This window comes from Bufo gargarizans, chromosome 11 (genome assembly GCF_014858855.1).
Source record: "Bufo gargarizans isolate SCDJY-AF-19 chromosome 11, ASM1485885v1, whole genome shotgun sequence".
In the NCBI taxonomy this organism is placed as follows: Eukaryota; Metazoa; Chordata; class Amphibia; order Anura; family Bufonidae; genus Bufo; species Bufo gargarizans.
Window position 1 is genome coordinate 32,750,755 of NC_058090.1, and position 17,602 is coordinate 32,768,356.

The window sequence follows — 17,602 nt, forward strand, 5'->3', positions numbered from 1 at the left end:
GGGATTTACGGGACACTGAGGAGAACTCGAAAGTCAATCAACTGGACCTGGGCGTACCAAAGGGTGCGTAGACCGAACCTCTAGGAGCTGAAGCAACACCCTAATAGCACCTAGAGGCTAATTAGCATATGTTAAAAGCCTTATTTTAAGAGAACGGCGGCAGGCAGGGAGTTATAAAGCATACTGTTATATACTGCTGACATTAGCACATCGCTAATGTCAGTCAGCTAGATAACGTTATTTCTAATGACAGAAACCCTTTAATGAAAGGTGTTGTCTCACTTCAGCAAATTGCATTTATCCTGTAGACAAAGTTAGTACAAGGCACTTACTAATGTATTGTGACTGTCCACGTTGCCTGCTTTGCTGGCTGGATTCATTTTTCCATCACATTATATAGTGCTCGTTTCCAGGGGTTATGATCATCCTGCAATTCAGCAGTGGTGGACGTGTTTGCACACTATAGAAAAAAGCGCCGCCACTCTGGGAGCCAGGACCGTGGGAGCAGCGGTGGTCGTAACCCCTAGAAACGAGCAGTGTATAATGTGATGGAAAAATTAATAAAGCCAGCAAAGGAGGCAATATGAATAATAACAATACATTAGTAAGTGCCTTGTGTTAACTTTTTCTATATAATAAATGGCATTTGCTGAAGTGAGACAATCCCTTTAAGGAAAAAACAAACAAAAAAACATTTCAAATATTTTTTAAAATTTCAAAAATAAATATACCTAGCTGGTATTTGCAAACATTTGAAATTATTTTAAATTCATCATTGACAATATTTTTTTATTTATTTTTTCCCTCTAAAGGATGGACAAAATTTGCCCGCTTAACTCGCGCATTGACGAACAGCCGCAGTGTTTTACAGCAGCTGACTCCTATGAACAAAGCAGAAGTGGTCCACAAACATTCCAGATTAGCAGAAGTAAGAGATTATTTATTCCTTTTTTAATATTGCTTAATTGCTTTCATGTTTATCAAAAAGACAGTATACGAAATTTACCGCATTCTTTACAGTGAAAAATACAAACAAAGCTACCCTCATGGGCCTCTACTTTTTTGTAGGTAGATCTACATACCAGCAGGTAATATGTATGTATCAAACGGTTCTGCTATTTCATATGGAAATCAACTATGTAGAAGGAATATTGTGAATTTTCATTTCTGTTCGGCCAACAGTGCACTGGATGTTTCCTCAATGGCAATAGACTACCTGTTGTGGACAACCTTGTTCTAACAATACCTTTAGTCCTCCTGCATGCAGCCATAATACAGTACTCATGTGCCCATACTAAACCTCTGTGTGCCTTCAATTTCATAGAATTTTTAAAGCCTGGAGTTGAGAAACACTGTGCTAGGATATAGACTGTGTACTGATTAGTTGAGATTGCCTATAGGGAAAGGATCCAGTAATGGTCCTCATGCTCTAAGAAAAAGTACTATTGCTGCCTCATTTTTAGGCAATACCCACACCAATCATGGAACAGGGTCTCGACTCCCAAGTTTAAAATTGCTGTAGTCAGCTATCCCCAGCAGTCCAATAGAGAAGGAATGAAGCAGCTTGAGCACCGCGCCATTCATTCAGACTTCTATTCTCTTTATGGGTGGGAGTCCGAGCAGGGGGACCCTCATCGATCAGATATTTATCCCCTATCCTTCTTACAATAAATTTTTTTTTTCCAAGATGTATCTTTTGAAGTCATCATCTTCAGTCTTCCCCTTAATTCACGAGTTATTTTACGCAGATCTCGATATTTGTTTTTTGAAGGCCATGTGCAGGCCAGGTACTTAATGTGAGTCTTTACAAAGTTCACTACTTAATTACATATTAATTAGAGAAATTGAAGCGCTCAAGTAGGTCAGTATCCTCCAAATACAGCGGATCCTCTGTAGGTAGCAAAGCATTTACAGTTTTACAATAGTTTTTTCTTGTTCCTAATAATATATTTGATATATACATGTACGGTAGGTTGTGATCATAGTCATGGTGTTGCAGTTTGGTGTAATCATTACTTGAAATGTATTGAAAAAGTATATAGCATATGGTGGTAGCCGTTACTGCTGAGACTCTTCAGGGGGTTACTAGAATATTGTCTTGGTGGTAATGTTGGGGTTCATGCTGGATTGTTTGGGATGGTCATATGGCTTGCAACTTTTTGTCCTGTGCAGAAACATTGAATTTTCAGTATGAGCCATGGTAATGCTACCATTTTATCGTGATTTTCAGCCAATGCTGTTTCAATAAAACTAAAATTAAGTGAAACAAACAAACAAAAATAATCAAAAATCAAGGAATTGTGGGTGCACAGGCTTCCTAAAGGGGAGACAAGAGAAAAAGTTGGTGCTGTTTGCCACAGCCTCAACCCGGGGGCAAATAGTGTAGCCTGTGAAGAAAGGTCATGGGTTGCTTAGAAGATACTAGGCTGGCGTTCCTCCCTTCCCTTTCTCCTCAATTAAATTCAACATTCCTGGCTGGGAATGTCTTAACCCTACTCATCAAATCCGAAGATCACAGACTGATCTTACCCCTTCCTAATACGTCCATCCAGGGCTGGTCTGTTTATCCCCAGTCAATGAAATCCAAATCTCCTGGCTTGATACGCATTCCTCCCCCCCACCAAGCACACCAATCAAATTCAAAATGTAGTATGGTTTTCAAAATATCTGCCTGTCCCATATGTTCCGTCCCCCTGCCAATCATATCTATATATAAATATATTTTTTAGCGCAACCTGGGCTAAATAGCTTGCAATTGTTTGGTCGCTGCAGACAGCGACATTATCTGCACTACATCTCCTGTCTAACATGTGTGCAGCCTAAATATATCCGTGACATCCAGTGTACTTTTTCCGTAGATTGTGTCCGCTGTGGACAGTTACATTACCTGCACTACATCTCCTGTATAACAGCGCACCCAAAATATCAGTGACATTCAGCGTAATTTTTTCCGCCGCTGGTGACAGCAACATTATCTGCGCTACATCTCCTGTGTAACGTGTGCGCAGCCTAAAAATATCTATGACATCCAGTGTACTTTTTCTGTAGACGGTGTCCGCTGCGGACAGTAACATTACCTGCGCTAAATCTCCTGTATAACGTTTGCGTATCCAAAATATCAGTGACATTCAGTCAAATTTTTTTACTGCTGGTGGCAGTGACATTACCTGCGCTACATCTCCTGTATAACGTTTGCCCATCCTAAATATCAGTGACATTAATTCAGTGTAATTTTTTATTAGGCGGTGGTGACAGCGACATTACTTGCGCTATACCTCCTGTTTAACGTGTGCGCATCCTAAAAATATCTGACATTCTGTGTACTTTATTTGCGCATACACTTACAAAGCCTGCACTACTGTACGTGTGACATACTTTCAAGCATATATACCATTTAATATGCGGAAGGCGAACAGTAAGGGATGGGGAAGTGGCCGTGCTGGTGCACGCAGAGGCCGTGACCCTGGGCACGGTGAAACTGTGCCTGCTGCCAGAGTACAAGAAACACACTCATCCACGATACCTAGCTTTATGTCCCAGTTTGCAGGGCAGCGAAGGACACCACTCTCAAAGTCACACCAGTGCGACCAGGTGGTTGGTTGGATTGCAGCAGATAATGCTTCCAGTCAGATAAGCACCACCCTGTCTTCCAAGTCCAGTCTCATTAGCCAAGAGTCTGGTCAACAGAATCCTCACCCTGATAATCCTTCTACACACCATGGAGAGTCTTGGCGAACAAGTGATCCCACACTCTGATATTCCGAGGAGCTGTTTTCATCGCCACTCCTTAATTTGGGCCTCTCGCCAAGCCCGCTTGTAGAAGGACATGAGGAGATCTTGTGCCCTGATTCCCAAACTCTGGAGCATCCATAGTCAGAAGATGACGGTGGGGAATGGCAATTAGTGTTTCACAAAGTGGATGATGATGATGAGACACAGTTGCCAATAAGTCAACCACAATTAGTGTCTCAAGAGGTTCATGATGAGGATGAGACACTGTTGTCAATAACTGAGATTGTTGTTAGGTCAACAAGTCAGGAGGATGACCAGAGTGAGGAGGTAGTGGAAGAGGAGGTAGTGGAAGAGGAGGTGCTGGACGATGAAGTCACTGACCTAACCTGGCAAGAGGGCAAGCCGAGCGAGGACAGCAGTACAGAGGGGGAGGGATCTGCAGCACCGCAACACCCTGGGAAAGGCAGTGGGGTGGGAAAAGGGAGAAGGCGGGCCACACCAAACAGGCCCACAACTGTTCCCCGGAGCACCCCCTTGCGGCAATCTCCCTTGCCAAGGGGTAGGTGTTCCGCAGTCTGGCGCTTCTTTGAGGAAAGTGCGGACGATAAAAGAATTGTCATTTGCAACCTGTGCCATACCAAAAAGAGCAGGTGGCGTGAATACTAGCAACCTCACCATCACCAGCATGATCCGCCACATGGCATCAAAGCACCCTAATAGGGGGGACGAATGCCTGGGTCCACAACCAGTGTATGCTGGTCACACCACTGCCTCCTCTTCCCCCTGTGTTACGTGCTGGCCAATCCCCTGTCCAAGACGCAGGCCTGGATGCCTCCCGCCATGCACCTGGACCTTCGCAAGCACCATCAGCTAGCACATCCACTTCTGTGTCCCAGCGCAGCATACAGGTGTCTATACCCAGTCACCCACCCACAGACCATAACACTAAATGCGCACCTTTCCAAATTGCTGGCCCTGGAAATGTTGCAATTTAGGCTTGTGGACACTGAGGCTTTCCGCATCCTGATGGCGGCGGCTGTCCCACAGCACTCTGTCCCCAGCCGCCAATATTTTTCAGTTTCAGTTTAAGTTTTATGACACCCCGCCAGCACCCTCAACCTGATGCTCGGCCTAGTGTCACAAGGAGGGAAAAATTTGGGAAGATGGTGAAGGAGTACGTAGCAGACCGTGTCAGCGTCCTCAGTGATTTCTGTGTGCCTTACAATTATTGGGTGTCCAAGCTGGATACGTGGCACAAACTTTCGCTCTACGCCCCACGTTTGGAGGTGCTGGCCTGCCAAACCGTTTTGTTTGAGCGGGTATTTAGTGCTGCTGGGGGCATAATTACTGATAACTGATAAGCACACCCGCCTGTCAACTGAAAATGCTGACTGGTTGACTGTTATAAAAATGAACAAGGCCTGAGTTGCCCCTGACTTCTCTACTCCACCAGAGGAAAGTGGCTGAACATATGTGGCTTTCATGGTGTATTGAATACACTGTATTCCCATGCACCCCTTCCGCCACTAAAAGGGGTATATGGTTCAGTTTCCCTTTTCTCATCCTCCTCCTCCATCATATCAACATGCTTATTAGGCTGCCCTGGCTCCTAATGTTTTAGAGGGTCATCTCAGCAGCGGTCCCTCAACCATAATGTTTTAGAGGGTCAGCTCAGAAGCAGACCCTCACTCCTAAATTTTTAGATGGTCAGCTCGGCAGCAGGCCCTTGCCCATAATATTTTAGATGGTCACCTCGGCAGTAGCCCCTCACCCCTAATGTTTTAGATTGTCAGCTCGGCAGCAGGCCCTCACTTCTAATGTTTTAGCTTGTCAGTTCAGCAGCAGGCCCTCGCCCCTAATGTTTTTGAGGGTCACCAGCAGGCTAGCAATCATAATTTTTCAAGGGTGTGTATGATGCCCTCCTTTTTGTGTAATAAAGGGTGTATTGGAGTGCTGGTTCCTTGTAATTTTTGGCAGCCCTTTCACTTAGTGCATAGGCTTTATTAATGGAGGAGTCCCACCACCTGAACAATTGTACCACAATGTGAATGAGGCCCTCCATTATGTGATATACAGGTTGTATTTCTGACCTTTTACTATGAACCAGACTCCTTCCCCTCTTCAGACCAGGGGGTGCCTGGTTTAATGCTCGGGTTCTCCCATTGACTTCCATTGTGCTCGGAAGAGCACCCCGAGGTGTTCTGCTCGAGCACTCGAGCACTTTGGTGCTCAACCAACGCTACAAGAGACGTATCACTTTTATCAGCAGCATCAACCCTACCAGACAATACAGGGAGTGCAGAATTATTAGGCAAATTAGTATTTTGACCACATCATCCTCTTTATGCATGTTGTCTTACTCCAAGCTGTATAGGCTCGAAAGCCTACTACCAATTAAGCATATTAGGTGATGTGCATCTCTGTAATGAGAAGGGGTGTGGTCTAATGACATCAACACCCTATATCAGGTGTGCATAATTATTAGGCAACTTCCTTTCCTTTGGCAAAATGGGTCAAAAGAAGGACTTGACAGGCTCAGAAAAGTCAAAAATAGTGAGATATCTTGCAGAGGGATGCAGCACTCTTAAAATTGCAAAGCTTCTGAAGCGTGATCATCGAACAATCAAGCGTTTCATTCAAAATAGTCAACAGGGTCGCAAGGAAGCGTGTGGAAAAACCAAGGCGCAAAATAACTGCCCATGAACTGAGAAAAGTCAAGCGTGCAGCTGCCAAGATGCCACTTGCCACCAGTTTGGCCATATTTCAGAGCTGCAACATCACTGGAGTACCCAAAAGCACAAGGTGTGCAATACTCAGAGACATGGCCAAGGTAAGATAGGCTGAAAGACGACCACCACTGAACAAGACACACAAGCTGAAACGTCAAGACTGGGCAAGAAATATCTCAAGACTGATTTTTCTAAGGTTTTATGGACTGATGAAATGAGAGTGAGTCTTGATGGGCCAGATGGATGGGCCCGTGGCTGGATTGGTAAAGGGCAGAGAGCTCCAGTCCGACTCAGACGCCAGCAAGGTGGAGGTGGAGTACTGGTTTGGGCTGGTATCATCAAAGATGAGCTTGTGGGGCCTTTTCGGGTTGAGGATGGAGTCAAGCTCAACTCCCAGTCCTACTGCCAGTTTCTGGAAGACACCTTCTTCAAGCAGTGGTACAGGAAGAAGTCTGCATCCTTCAAGAAAAACATGATTTTCATGCAGGACAATGCTCCATCACAAGCGTCCAAGTACTCCACAGCGTGGCTGGCAAGAAAGGGTATAAAAGAAGAAAATCTAATGACATGGCCTCCTTGTTCACCTGATCTGAACCCCATTGAGAACCTGTGGTCCATCATCAAATGTGAGATTTACAAGGAGGGAAAACAGTACACCTCTCTGAACAGTGTCTGGGAGGCTGTGGTTGCTGCTGCACGCAATGTTGATAGTGAACAGATCAAAACACTGACAGAATCCATGGATGGCAGGCTTTTGAGTGTCCTTGCAAAGAAAGGTGGCTATATTGGTCACTGATTTGTTTTGTTTTTGAATGTCAGAAATGTATATTTGTGAATGTTGAGATGTTATATTGGTTTCACTGGTAAAAATAAATAATTGAAATGGGTATATATTTGTTTTTTGTTAAGTTGCCTAATAATTATGCACAGTAATAGTCACCTGCACACACAGATATCCCCCTAAAATAGCTAAAACTAAAAACTACTTCCAAAAATATTCAGCTTTGATATTAATGAGTTTTTTGGGTTCATTGAGAACATGGTTGTTGTTCAATAATAAAATGAATCCTCAAAAATACAACTTGCCTAATAATTCTGCACTCCCTGTATACCTGCTTTAATAGGGATGATCCTGCTAACCTATTTTAACAAGAGAGGTATTGCTTTAATCAGTAGGATCAACTCTGCCAGATAGTATGCCTGGTTTAATAGAATTGATCCTGCTGACAGATGCTCTTTAAAGGCTTGTTGGCTTTGGACAACCCCTTTTTGCCAGAACAGCCTCTCAAAATAAACCGATTAGAGTGTGTCCCCAGTGGTCAGCTTTAATCTGCAGGGTAACATAGCAGCAAGTAATCAATTCCTCTGCAGCACCACCTCAGGAGAAATTAAGTATTACATGGCCTCCCTTGAAATCAGTGGGCTGCCAGTAAAATACACAGATCCTACAAGTCCTTCAAAGGCACTCTCTGAATAATTTATAGAGATCCCCAATGAGGACCCCACCATTCAGTGACTTATTAGGGTATTTGATAATGGGTTTTCTTACCCAGAGCCTATTAACTCTACCATTACATTTTGTGAATTACGATAGGTTTAGTGGTTCTTTAAACCTACTTTAAATTGCGGAGCAATTAATGCGTTATATATATTTTCTTCTATTTATTAGGAGAGGTTCCTAATCAACCGAGCTTCAAACACTTTTTCACGTAGACAAAGGTTCTTTATTGCACGCCTATGCCTAATTAAAATAACAATAATTTTTGATTGCCTTTCTAAAATTAGCTTCCTTGTGAAGTAGAAAAGCTCTGGTTTACACACTATGGCTGTTTTCTTCGCTGCCCAATTTCTTTTCAGGTTATTTTGTGTGTTTAACCTTCGCTTTGCTGGACACAGTTTTGTAACCGTTTTAATGTGTTAGTAAAAGAGAGCATCAGATAATATAGCACTTTCTCAAAATCCAACCCGTTTTGTAGATTGATATGACATCCTTTCCTTGGCACATCTGTAATTAATCCCCCATGGGGTAAGGTTACCCTTGCAGCCTGCCTTGCGCATAGTGTGTAATAAGACGTGGACTGTCCTGTACTGCATGATTCATGCACTGATGAGATCCTTAGATTGCCCCAATTAATAATTCACTGAGTGCTGTTAGCCTTTGGAACCTAATCAAAATATAAGATAAATGTCGCTTTCTTAACTTGAAGGCAACGGTGTCTGTTAGATATTTTTGCAGTTCCATCGGTAAGTGTTACTCTATAGGCATGCAACCCAAATCCATATATTTGTTGGTTTTACTTCCCTAGATAAAAAGTCCCTAAAATAGAAAGTTCTTTGATGTTCTCACTGCAGCACAGTCATCCCCGGGGGTAACTACATTAAGATTCCTGTAGGCGTGCACATTTGGGGGGAGTGATGTCTCCTGAGATTCTACCATGAGAGATAAAAGTCCAGGTAAAGGTTCACATTCATTCTCTAAATCTAATGTTACATCTTTATCAATGTGCACGGATATATTATTTGTGTAGACGGGCAGGATATAAGAATATATGTTAGGTGCAAGAAAGATAAAAATGATGCACAAATAGATAGATAGTAGGTTAATTCAAGATAATAATTAGATAGGAGATGATAACGATGGATGTGAATTAGAAGGAACATATACACAAATTTATTATTAATCAGGTATAATGCAAAAACCTGAAAATCTTAAAGATCGTAATTGATACATTATAGTGGGAAAGTAAATATTTTTTGTATATTAGACATATATTAGAGAGATAGATGCATATGAGATAGATAGATAAATAGATAGATATTAGATAGATAGATAGTATAACAAAGGTCTCCTTGTGTTGGGTTGAAACATTGCATTTGGGGTTAATAAAGTGGGTCCACCACTCATTCAAATTCTTCTATAGATAGATAGATAATAGATATGAGATATACAGATAGACATATAGATACAATAGTAGGCACATAGACATATAGCGTGTATATTGCATTCATTTTTCATTTACTTCTCTACCATTATATACACATAGAATGATTTGTTCTTATTTTAGACCTAAATCAGAGAACAGAAACATCAAGCATCGCGGCCTGAACAATGTGTGCTTTTCATCCGACTGAATAATCCATATAAACAAGCCTTGATGTTCAATAATAGAAAACTGGTTCACTGGCATTTGATAAAACATCTAATCTTCAAGAATCTAGAACGGTGGCAGGATTGTATTTTCTTTTCACGAGAGTTTCCACAAATAAGAGATTAGAAATAAACTGTCTCAGATCTTTATGAAGTTTACTGGGTTGTATAGTAAAGACAACACTGCCGAGTAGAATGAATAGTGTTTGATATTATACATATCTATGGCTTAGTCTCTCCAGAATACCTCTTCATAGTGAACACTTTTTATTCATGTTCATCTCTTCCTTCTGCCCCCTCTACTGCTGATGTGTATAAAGCCCTTACACACTACACACTATATAAGAGCCATGGTATCTAGCATGGATATATTTTTGATCATATAGGTTCTGCTGACATATACAGTAATGGGTTCTGTCAGGTTTCCATCTGGGCTTCAGTGTTTTTGGTGGAAAGAATAGTGCTGCAGACCATGCTACTCTTACCATCAACATACCAGAGCAGCCCTAACAACCATGTTTGGGAAAGACATACCAGTCAAACCTCAAAAGCATTGCCCCGTCAACTTGGTTGGTGGCTAGAATGAGATGAACTCTGTCTTCTCTACCAAATGTTTGGCAAGACCATTTGTTTCAGGGTCTTACAGAATATTAAACAGATTCAGAAATATGTGAAGTAACCCTTCCCCTCATTTATTTTTAGGGTTATCAGCCCTTCAAAGTACTGTACTGTAAGAGCTCATCTATAACTGAGGGATTCTGACAACTAAAATGTTGACATAACTAGGTCACAGAAGTGAAGGTTATGCTCCTTTTGTATTATAAATGTCTAATGTGACTTGTATCTCATGCAGGTTCTACAGCTGGGATCAGACATCCTTCCTCAATACAAACAGAAGCACCAAAGACGCCACCACACATTATATTGCACTATTGTGCTTTCAAGACCACCTGGGATTGGGTGATCCTAATACTGACCTTCTACACTGCAATCATGGTTCCTTACAATGTCTCCTTCAAGACGAAGCAGAACAACATTGCCTGGCTGGTGCTGGACAGTGTGGTGGATGTCATTTTCCTTGTTGATATAGTTTTGAACTTTCACACAACTTTTGTTGGACCTGGAGGAGAAGTAATTTCAGATCCCAAACTTATAAGAATGAACTACTTGAAAACGTGGTTTGTCATTGACTTACTGTCTTGCTTACCATATGATATCATCAATGCCTTTGAAAATGTGGATGAGGTAAGTGGATGTCAGCCAAGTGTTGTTAAAAATGTATGAGGAAATTATAAGTCTCAGAATTTCTACCTGCAACATACTGCAATGAATGCTTCCTTCAGCTATTCTGTCCTTGCCAGATGCCCCAATAAATAAGGGCCTGCCAGCTTCCCCTTTTACCTGTGCTTTCTAATTGCTTTCTTTATCAGACCTTTCTGGGTACCCCATTGAACAGGGACTACCAAGTACCCTCCTGAGCAAATCTTTACAACTTGTCCCCATAAACAATAGCATCCAAGCATCCCCATAAACAGGATCATCCCAAGTGTCTCCATAAACTAGTACAATCGTATTGTCTGCATAAAAAGTACCTTCCAAGTGTGTCTATAAACAGTACTTTCAAAGAGTGTCCCAAAATAGTATCTTCTAATTGTCCCCATAAAGAGTATTTTCCAAGTGTCTCAATAAATAGTACTTTCAAAGAGTCTCTCAAAACAGTATATTCCAAGTGTCTCTCTCTATAAACAGTACCTTCCAAGTGTCTCCATAAACAGTGGTCTCAAACAGTCCCCCAAAACAGTATCTTCCGATTGTCCCAATAAAGAGTACTTTCCAAGTGTCTCTATCAACAGTACTATGAAATGGTACTTTCCAAGTGTCTTAATAGTACCTTCCAAGTGTCTCCATAAACAATACCTTCTAAGTGTCGCAATAAACAGTACCTTCCAATTGTCTCCATAAAGAGTACTTTCCAAGTGTCTCCATGATCAGTACTTTCAAAGAGTCTCTCAAAACAGTACATTCCAAGAGTCTCCATAAACAGTACCTTCAAAGTGCCTCCATAAACAGTACCTTCCAATGTCCCAATAAAGAGTACCTTCCAAGTGTATCTATAACTATTACCTTTCACCTGTCTCCATACACAGACAGTACCTTCTAATTGTCCCCATAAAGTGTACTTTACAAGTTCCTCTATAAATAGTACTATCCAAGTGTCTCCATAAACAGTACTGTCAAATAGTCCCCAAATACAGTACCTTCCCACTTTTCCCCATAAATAGTACCTTCCATGTCCTTATACTGTGGCTTTCAAGTGCCCTCACAGACAATGCCTTCAGTTGACCCAATACATATTTCCCAGTAGATGTTAAATGATTCCTAGAAGCACCCCCTAATATTGTCTGCATTTGGCCCTCTCCTCTTCCGCACATCTAGCTCAAGTCACTGAGCCTTATCCCCCCCATCATAAAAAAATAATGCATCACCCATCAACAGGACAGATTGATTGCTGAGGCAATAGTCACCCTTGTCCTACCTAACATGCATTACTGTGATAAGGTGGAGTTTGAATAGAGAGGTAGTCATGCACGTGCACTGTAGCTCTATGTATCTCCATGAGAATTATAGTAGCAACAGAGTGCTATATAGTAAGAGCCCAGTGCTCTGGAAGTCTTTACAAGATAAGATCCACTGGAAGTCTTTACAGGTCATGTCTTTTCATATTCCAATCTATTAGACTGCTCCAGCCACAGTGTCTATTCAATTGTGCACTGAAATAAATACATAAAATAAGATACTAAGCTCCTCTAAAGGAAGTGTGGGGATTCGCTCTGGTAGTTAGGACTAGCGGATGCAGTATACTGGCAAAGTACACAGTTCTTGAATCAAACAGCGGTGTTTATTCACACATTGGTGTATCACAAAACGCAGGTGGCTTGGTGTTTCTTCACACACAAGGAAAGTCCATAAACTATAAAAGTCACCTTTTCTCCTGGGTGTTAATTCACACCCTGTTAGCAGTTCAGCCTCATCAAGTCCATAGGCGGCCTGTTCGCCTTTAGAGGGGCCTGAGTCCTCCAGCCCGGCTCAAACCTCAAATCCCAGCACAGCCCTCAGTTCACAGCACACAGACTCCTGCGCTCCACTGTCAGAGGGAGGTAAATCCACCACAACTGGCTGGTTTTTATGCCTGGCAAAACCCGGCCTGAAACATGGGGAGTAGACACCCACCCAGCACTTTGACTACTCCCAGTAAGAGCTGTCCCGGATTAGCTATGATAGCCATGCTAAATCTCAAGGTGTTAATTAGCAATAGCTGCTGCTGACACACAAAATACCGGCTCCTACTTCACCGAGGCCAGAAACCTTGGTGACACCTTCCATCCACTGATGATTCCAAGTACCTTCTTACAGAAGATAAAATAAAAGGGGGTAGGCAGAGCAAAGTAGAATACCATAAAGACAATGCACACAGAGTGATCATCAAAGATGACGAAAAGTTCTTATCTAGGTCCAATGTATAATGACAGGGAGCTGCATACAGAGCCTTATATGTATGTATAGTATTATTATGGTATATAGCATAGCAGTACAACAGAGCTTTTTTTTTAAAGGGTCATTGAGATATCAAAAATGTTTGACATGGTATAGAGACCTATCAATAGTTTTGATTGGTGGGGGGCTGAGTGCTCAGACCCCCACCAGGCACTAGAACGAGAGGAGATAAACGCTAGCAATCTGTTGGAATCGAGATGAGCCCAAAAGACTTCTACTAAGCCTGTCTTCTGCAGCGAGAAGACAGACCACGATATGCCCTTTCTAGTGATCAACAGGGGTCTCCGCACTCAGATTCCCACCAGTCAAAACTTTTGATGTGTCTCTATGACATATGAAAAGTTTTTTTAAAGTTTAGTAACCCTTTAAAGCCCATGCCTTTAAATGATAATGAGATGGCTCTGCTCATTCTGCCCCAGTCTATATAGCAAAGTTGACAAATGACAAAATGATCAGCAGAACACATGGAATGTCTATTTATTGTGTGTGTTCTAGTGGCCCTCGTGAGAACTGGAAAATTTCATTTCAAGATTACATGAGATAAAAAAAACAATGCTAACGAGGACAAAGACAGACTAAACTCTTTTGCATATATCAGTAGCTACAGGTGGTAATGGGAATTTCTTCCAAACATCCAGGGGCAGATTGGCTATAGACCTTACAAGGAAATTTCCCGGTGGGTCGATGCCCCGGGGGCCGCATGAGTCCCCCTCACGGCCGGCCAGTGGAAGTTTTTGGGGATATAGTTTATGCTGCTGGCAGAATTTTGTCATGGACTGTGGTATTTGGCTCTGTTGGGGTGGTATGATGTGCCACAATATAGGTATTGCTGGCCCTGCCTACTTGTGTTGGCCATGCCTTCCATCAATTTGGACCCGACCACAAAACGGGGCCACTTTCGGGGCCACATTCACAAGAAAGGTAGTAGGGAGCAATCGGGCATCTATAGGCCAGTAAGCCTGACATCAATAGTGGGGAAATTATCATGTCAAACTAATTTTATAGATTCTTTTGATTGGGTGACTAAAATAATAGATGGCGGAAGTGCAGTAGACATCGCTTATCTGGACTTTAGTAAGGCTTTTGATACTGTCCCACATAGAAGGCTTATCAATAAATTGCAGTCTTTGTGCGTGGACTCCCATATTGTTGAATGGATTAGGCAGTGGCTGAGGGACAGACAACAGAGGGTTGTAGTCAATGGAGTATATTCAGACCAAGGTCTTGTTACCTCAGGGATCTGTTCTGGGACCCATATTGTTTAATATCTTTATCAGCGAAATTGCAGAAGGCCTCGATGGTAAGGTGTCTTTTTGCTGATGACACAAAGATTTGTAACAGGGTTGATGCTCCTGGAAGGATACACCAAATGGAAAAGGATTTAGGAAAACTAGAGGAATGGTCAAAAAACTGGCAACTAAAATGTAATGTTGATAAGTGCAAGATAATGCACCTGGGGCATAAAAACCCAAGAGCAGAATATAAAATCAGTGATACAGTCCTAACCTCAGTATCTGAGGAAAGGGATTTAGGGATCATTATTTCAGAAGACTTAAAGGTAGGCAGACAATGTCATAAAGCAGCAGGAAATGCTAGCAGAATGCTTGGGTGTATATGGAGAGGCATTACCAGTAGAAAGAGGGAGGTGCTCATGCCGCTCTACAGAGCACTAGTGAGACCTCATTTGGAGTATTGTGCTCAGTACTGGAGACCATATCTCCAGAAGGATATTGATACTTTGGAGAGAGTTCAGAGAAGAGCTACTAAACTAGTACATGGATTGCAGGATAAAACTTACCAGGAAAGATTAAAGGACCTTAACATGTATAGCTTGGAAGAAAGACCAGACAGAGGGGATATGATAGAAACTTTTAAATACATTAAGGGAATGAACAAGGTAAAAGAGAGGAGAGAATATTTAAAAGAAGAAAAACTGCTACAAGAGGACATAGTTTTAAATTACAGGGGCAAAGGTTTTAAAGTAATATCAGGAAGTATTACTTTACTGAGAGAGTAGTGGATGCATGGAATAGCCTTCCTGCAGAAGTGGTAGCTGCAAATACAGTGAAGGAGTTTAAGCATGCATGGGATAGGCATAAGGCCATCCTTCATATAAGATAGGGCCAAGGGCTATTCATAGTATTTAGTATATTGGGCAGACTAGATGGGCCAAATGGTTCTTATCTGCCGACACATTCTATGTTTCTATGTTAGTATTTTTTCCATGGCCACTTTAAGTTCCATGTCCGCCCCTGCAAACATCATTGGTAGCTAAAACTACATTTTTTTGTTGGGCTATGTAATATATAATGTTCTGATGATATCCTTTAAAAAAAGTATAAATACAAATCTCATAAATGTCTTAAACCTGTAGAAATAACATAATAATGCAATCAAGTAGCAGCATTCGGGGAATATAATCTCAGATCATGCTTTGTCATCTCCACCAATTTATATTTTTACTCTGGAAATTGTTATTACTTTAGTTCTGATAGTGAGAGAATATCTCACGGATAATATAGTAGCTCAGTATTGGTCAGCCGTTTCAGAATCCCTGCTGGAGATAAAAACACATTAATTGGAAGCAATTTACAATGATAACACTCTGGAGTATAAGATGATATACTCTCAAAGTACACACTTGGCATCTGTGCTGTAGGCCAGAGCTATCTTCTATGCACATCTCTGGAGCTGTCACTTGATGACCCACTTCAGTGTGACACTGGCTAAGATAAAGGGTTTTATTGGTATTCAGGGAATCAAAAAAAATCAGCTTGTCTTGTAGAGATAATGAAGTTGTAGAACATTACAACTGTATTCATATCTGCTCTTAACGTTATTACTTAGGTTGGTTTTTACATGGTTTCCCAGCTCCACTGTTTTCGAAGCTAACTAGAGATAAAACAAAAGTGATCCTCCAGTCTCAAACAAAAATTTGACTATAATTGGGAAATGGAAATTCAACATAACAGGTGTCCTGCACTGGATTTATGGTGCCTACATTATTGAGTTCACCCCCCCCCCCCCCCCCGATTCCTTCTTCACAAAGTTGCCACCAAAGTTTTAGATTTGTTGATGGGGTGCCCTGTGGGAGTGTATTGGGAAAGTAGTTCAGAGATGTAGGGAGGGGACAGGTTATGGACGGCCTTGTATGTATTTGTTAGTTCAATGCAGACAACCCCTCAAATTGCTTTCCTTAACAACTGCAATGTGACTGTTTCTGTGGTCTCCATGTCCCGATCTCCGCAGGGTCTGTAGCAGTCACATGCCATCCATTTTTAACATGACCGCTACTGCTAATCACTGGCATTTGTAGTCACACTCTGGTCATGCACTCGGAAAACCCTTTAGTCCTCTGGTCTGCTTGTGCAATGTCCATGGTGCTGAATCTTGACTCATGAAGTTTGCTCTGAATGCACAGTACTAAAAAAGTTTGCCTTCTTCCAAAATAACTTGACCATCCATTGTTCACCTATTACATGCTAATTGTCGCTTGTGTTTCCATGACGGCTAGATAGCAACAAGCAGTCAGACCACAGGTGATATATATCTTTGTTCCAAGCCAATTACCTCCTACACACGAGACTGTACTTTTGTATGATTCCAAATAAATGTTCAATCGAATGCTATGGTTCTAGTGAGAAATGTTTGCCGTAATTGTGGAAAGTGTCATGCAGAGAATGCAGTAGGAATGTTTTTCTCTTTGAATCCCATGGTGTTAAATGTACTTACGATCAACTGGACAGGTCTGTGTATGCTGATGTTGTCATTATTATTCTTGTGTCAGTCCAATTCTTACGTCGTAATTTGTTCAAGGTAATATAAAAGGCATAGTAAAAAGGCAGCACGTGACATAACATGATAAAACTCATTTAGAAGTAACTTTGATTCATGGTTTAAAGGGATTCCATATGGGCAACTCCATCCCATATTCCCTAGGAGGGTATATGGAGACCACAGAGTTATCCTCTTGGTTCCAAGCTCCATGCACTGTCGAGAGAGCCACTAGAAAGAACGAACTTGATCTAAAACATGACAAGTACTACCAATAAATGGATTCCACAAGGAGCTTCCCTCAATCACCTGGTCATCAGGTGAGCATCATTGTAAGGGTGCTGCCACATGTTCAGGTTTTTTAATGCGGTTTTTAAAACCAAACTCAGGTGTGAATCATAAAAGTAGAAAAAGTATTAAGGACAGATACAATGTCTCCCCTTTTTTCCATTCTTGATGTTAGCACCCTAAAAAAGGATTGTCCAGATGGGACTGTTACCTTCTTGAAGAACCTGTGGAGACCATTCCATTATTGCCAAAATATTGGGACCTAAATTAGTAGAAATATTTTATACTATAGTATGATATACTTCTAGTTTACAGGTTTGAAGGGGTTGACCATCCTATATATATTTTTTTTAAACAGGTTCAGAATGCTATATAA

General features: G+C 41.6%; 1 protein-coding gene across 1 annotated transcript in view; it reads left to right on the forward strand.

Moving 5' to 3' along the window:
- Positions 1 to 17,602, forward strand: part of KCNH5 (potassium voltage-gated channel subfamily H member 5) — a 283,707-nt gene that overhangs the window by 97,636 nt on the left and 168,469 nt on the right. The window contains 3 exon segments of the mRNA XM_044272468.1: positions 813 to 928; positions 10,463 to 10,499; positions 10,502 to 10,854. Coding sequence (XP_044128403.1) covers positions 813 to 928; positions 10,463 to 10,499; positions 10,502 to 10,854 — 506 coding nt within the window.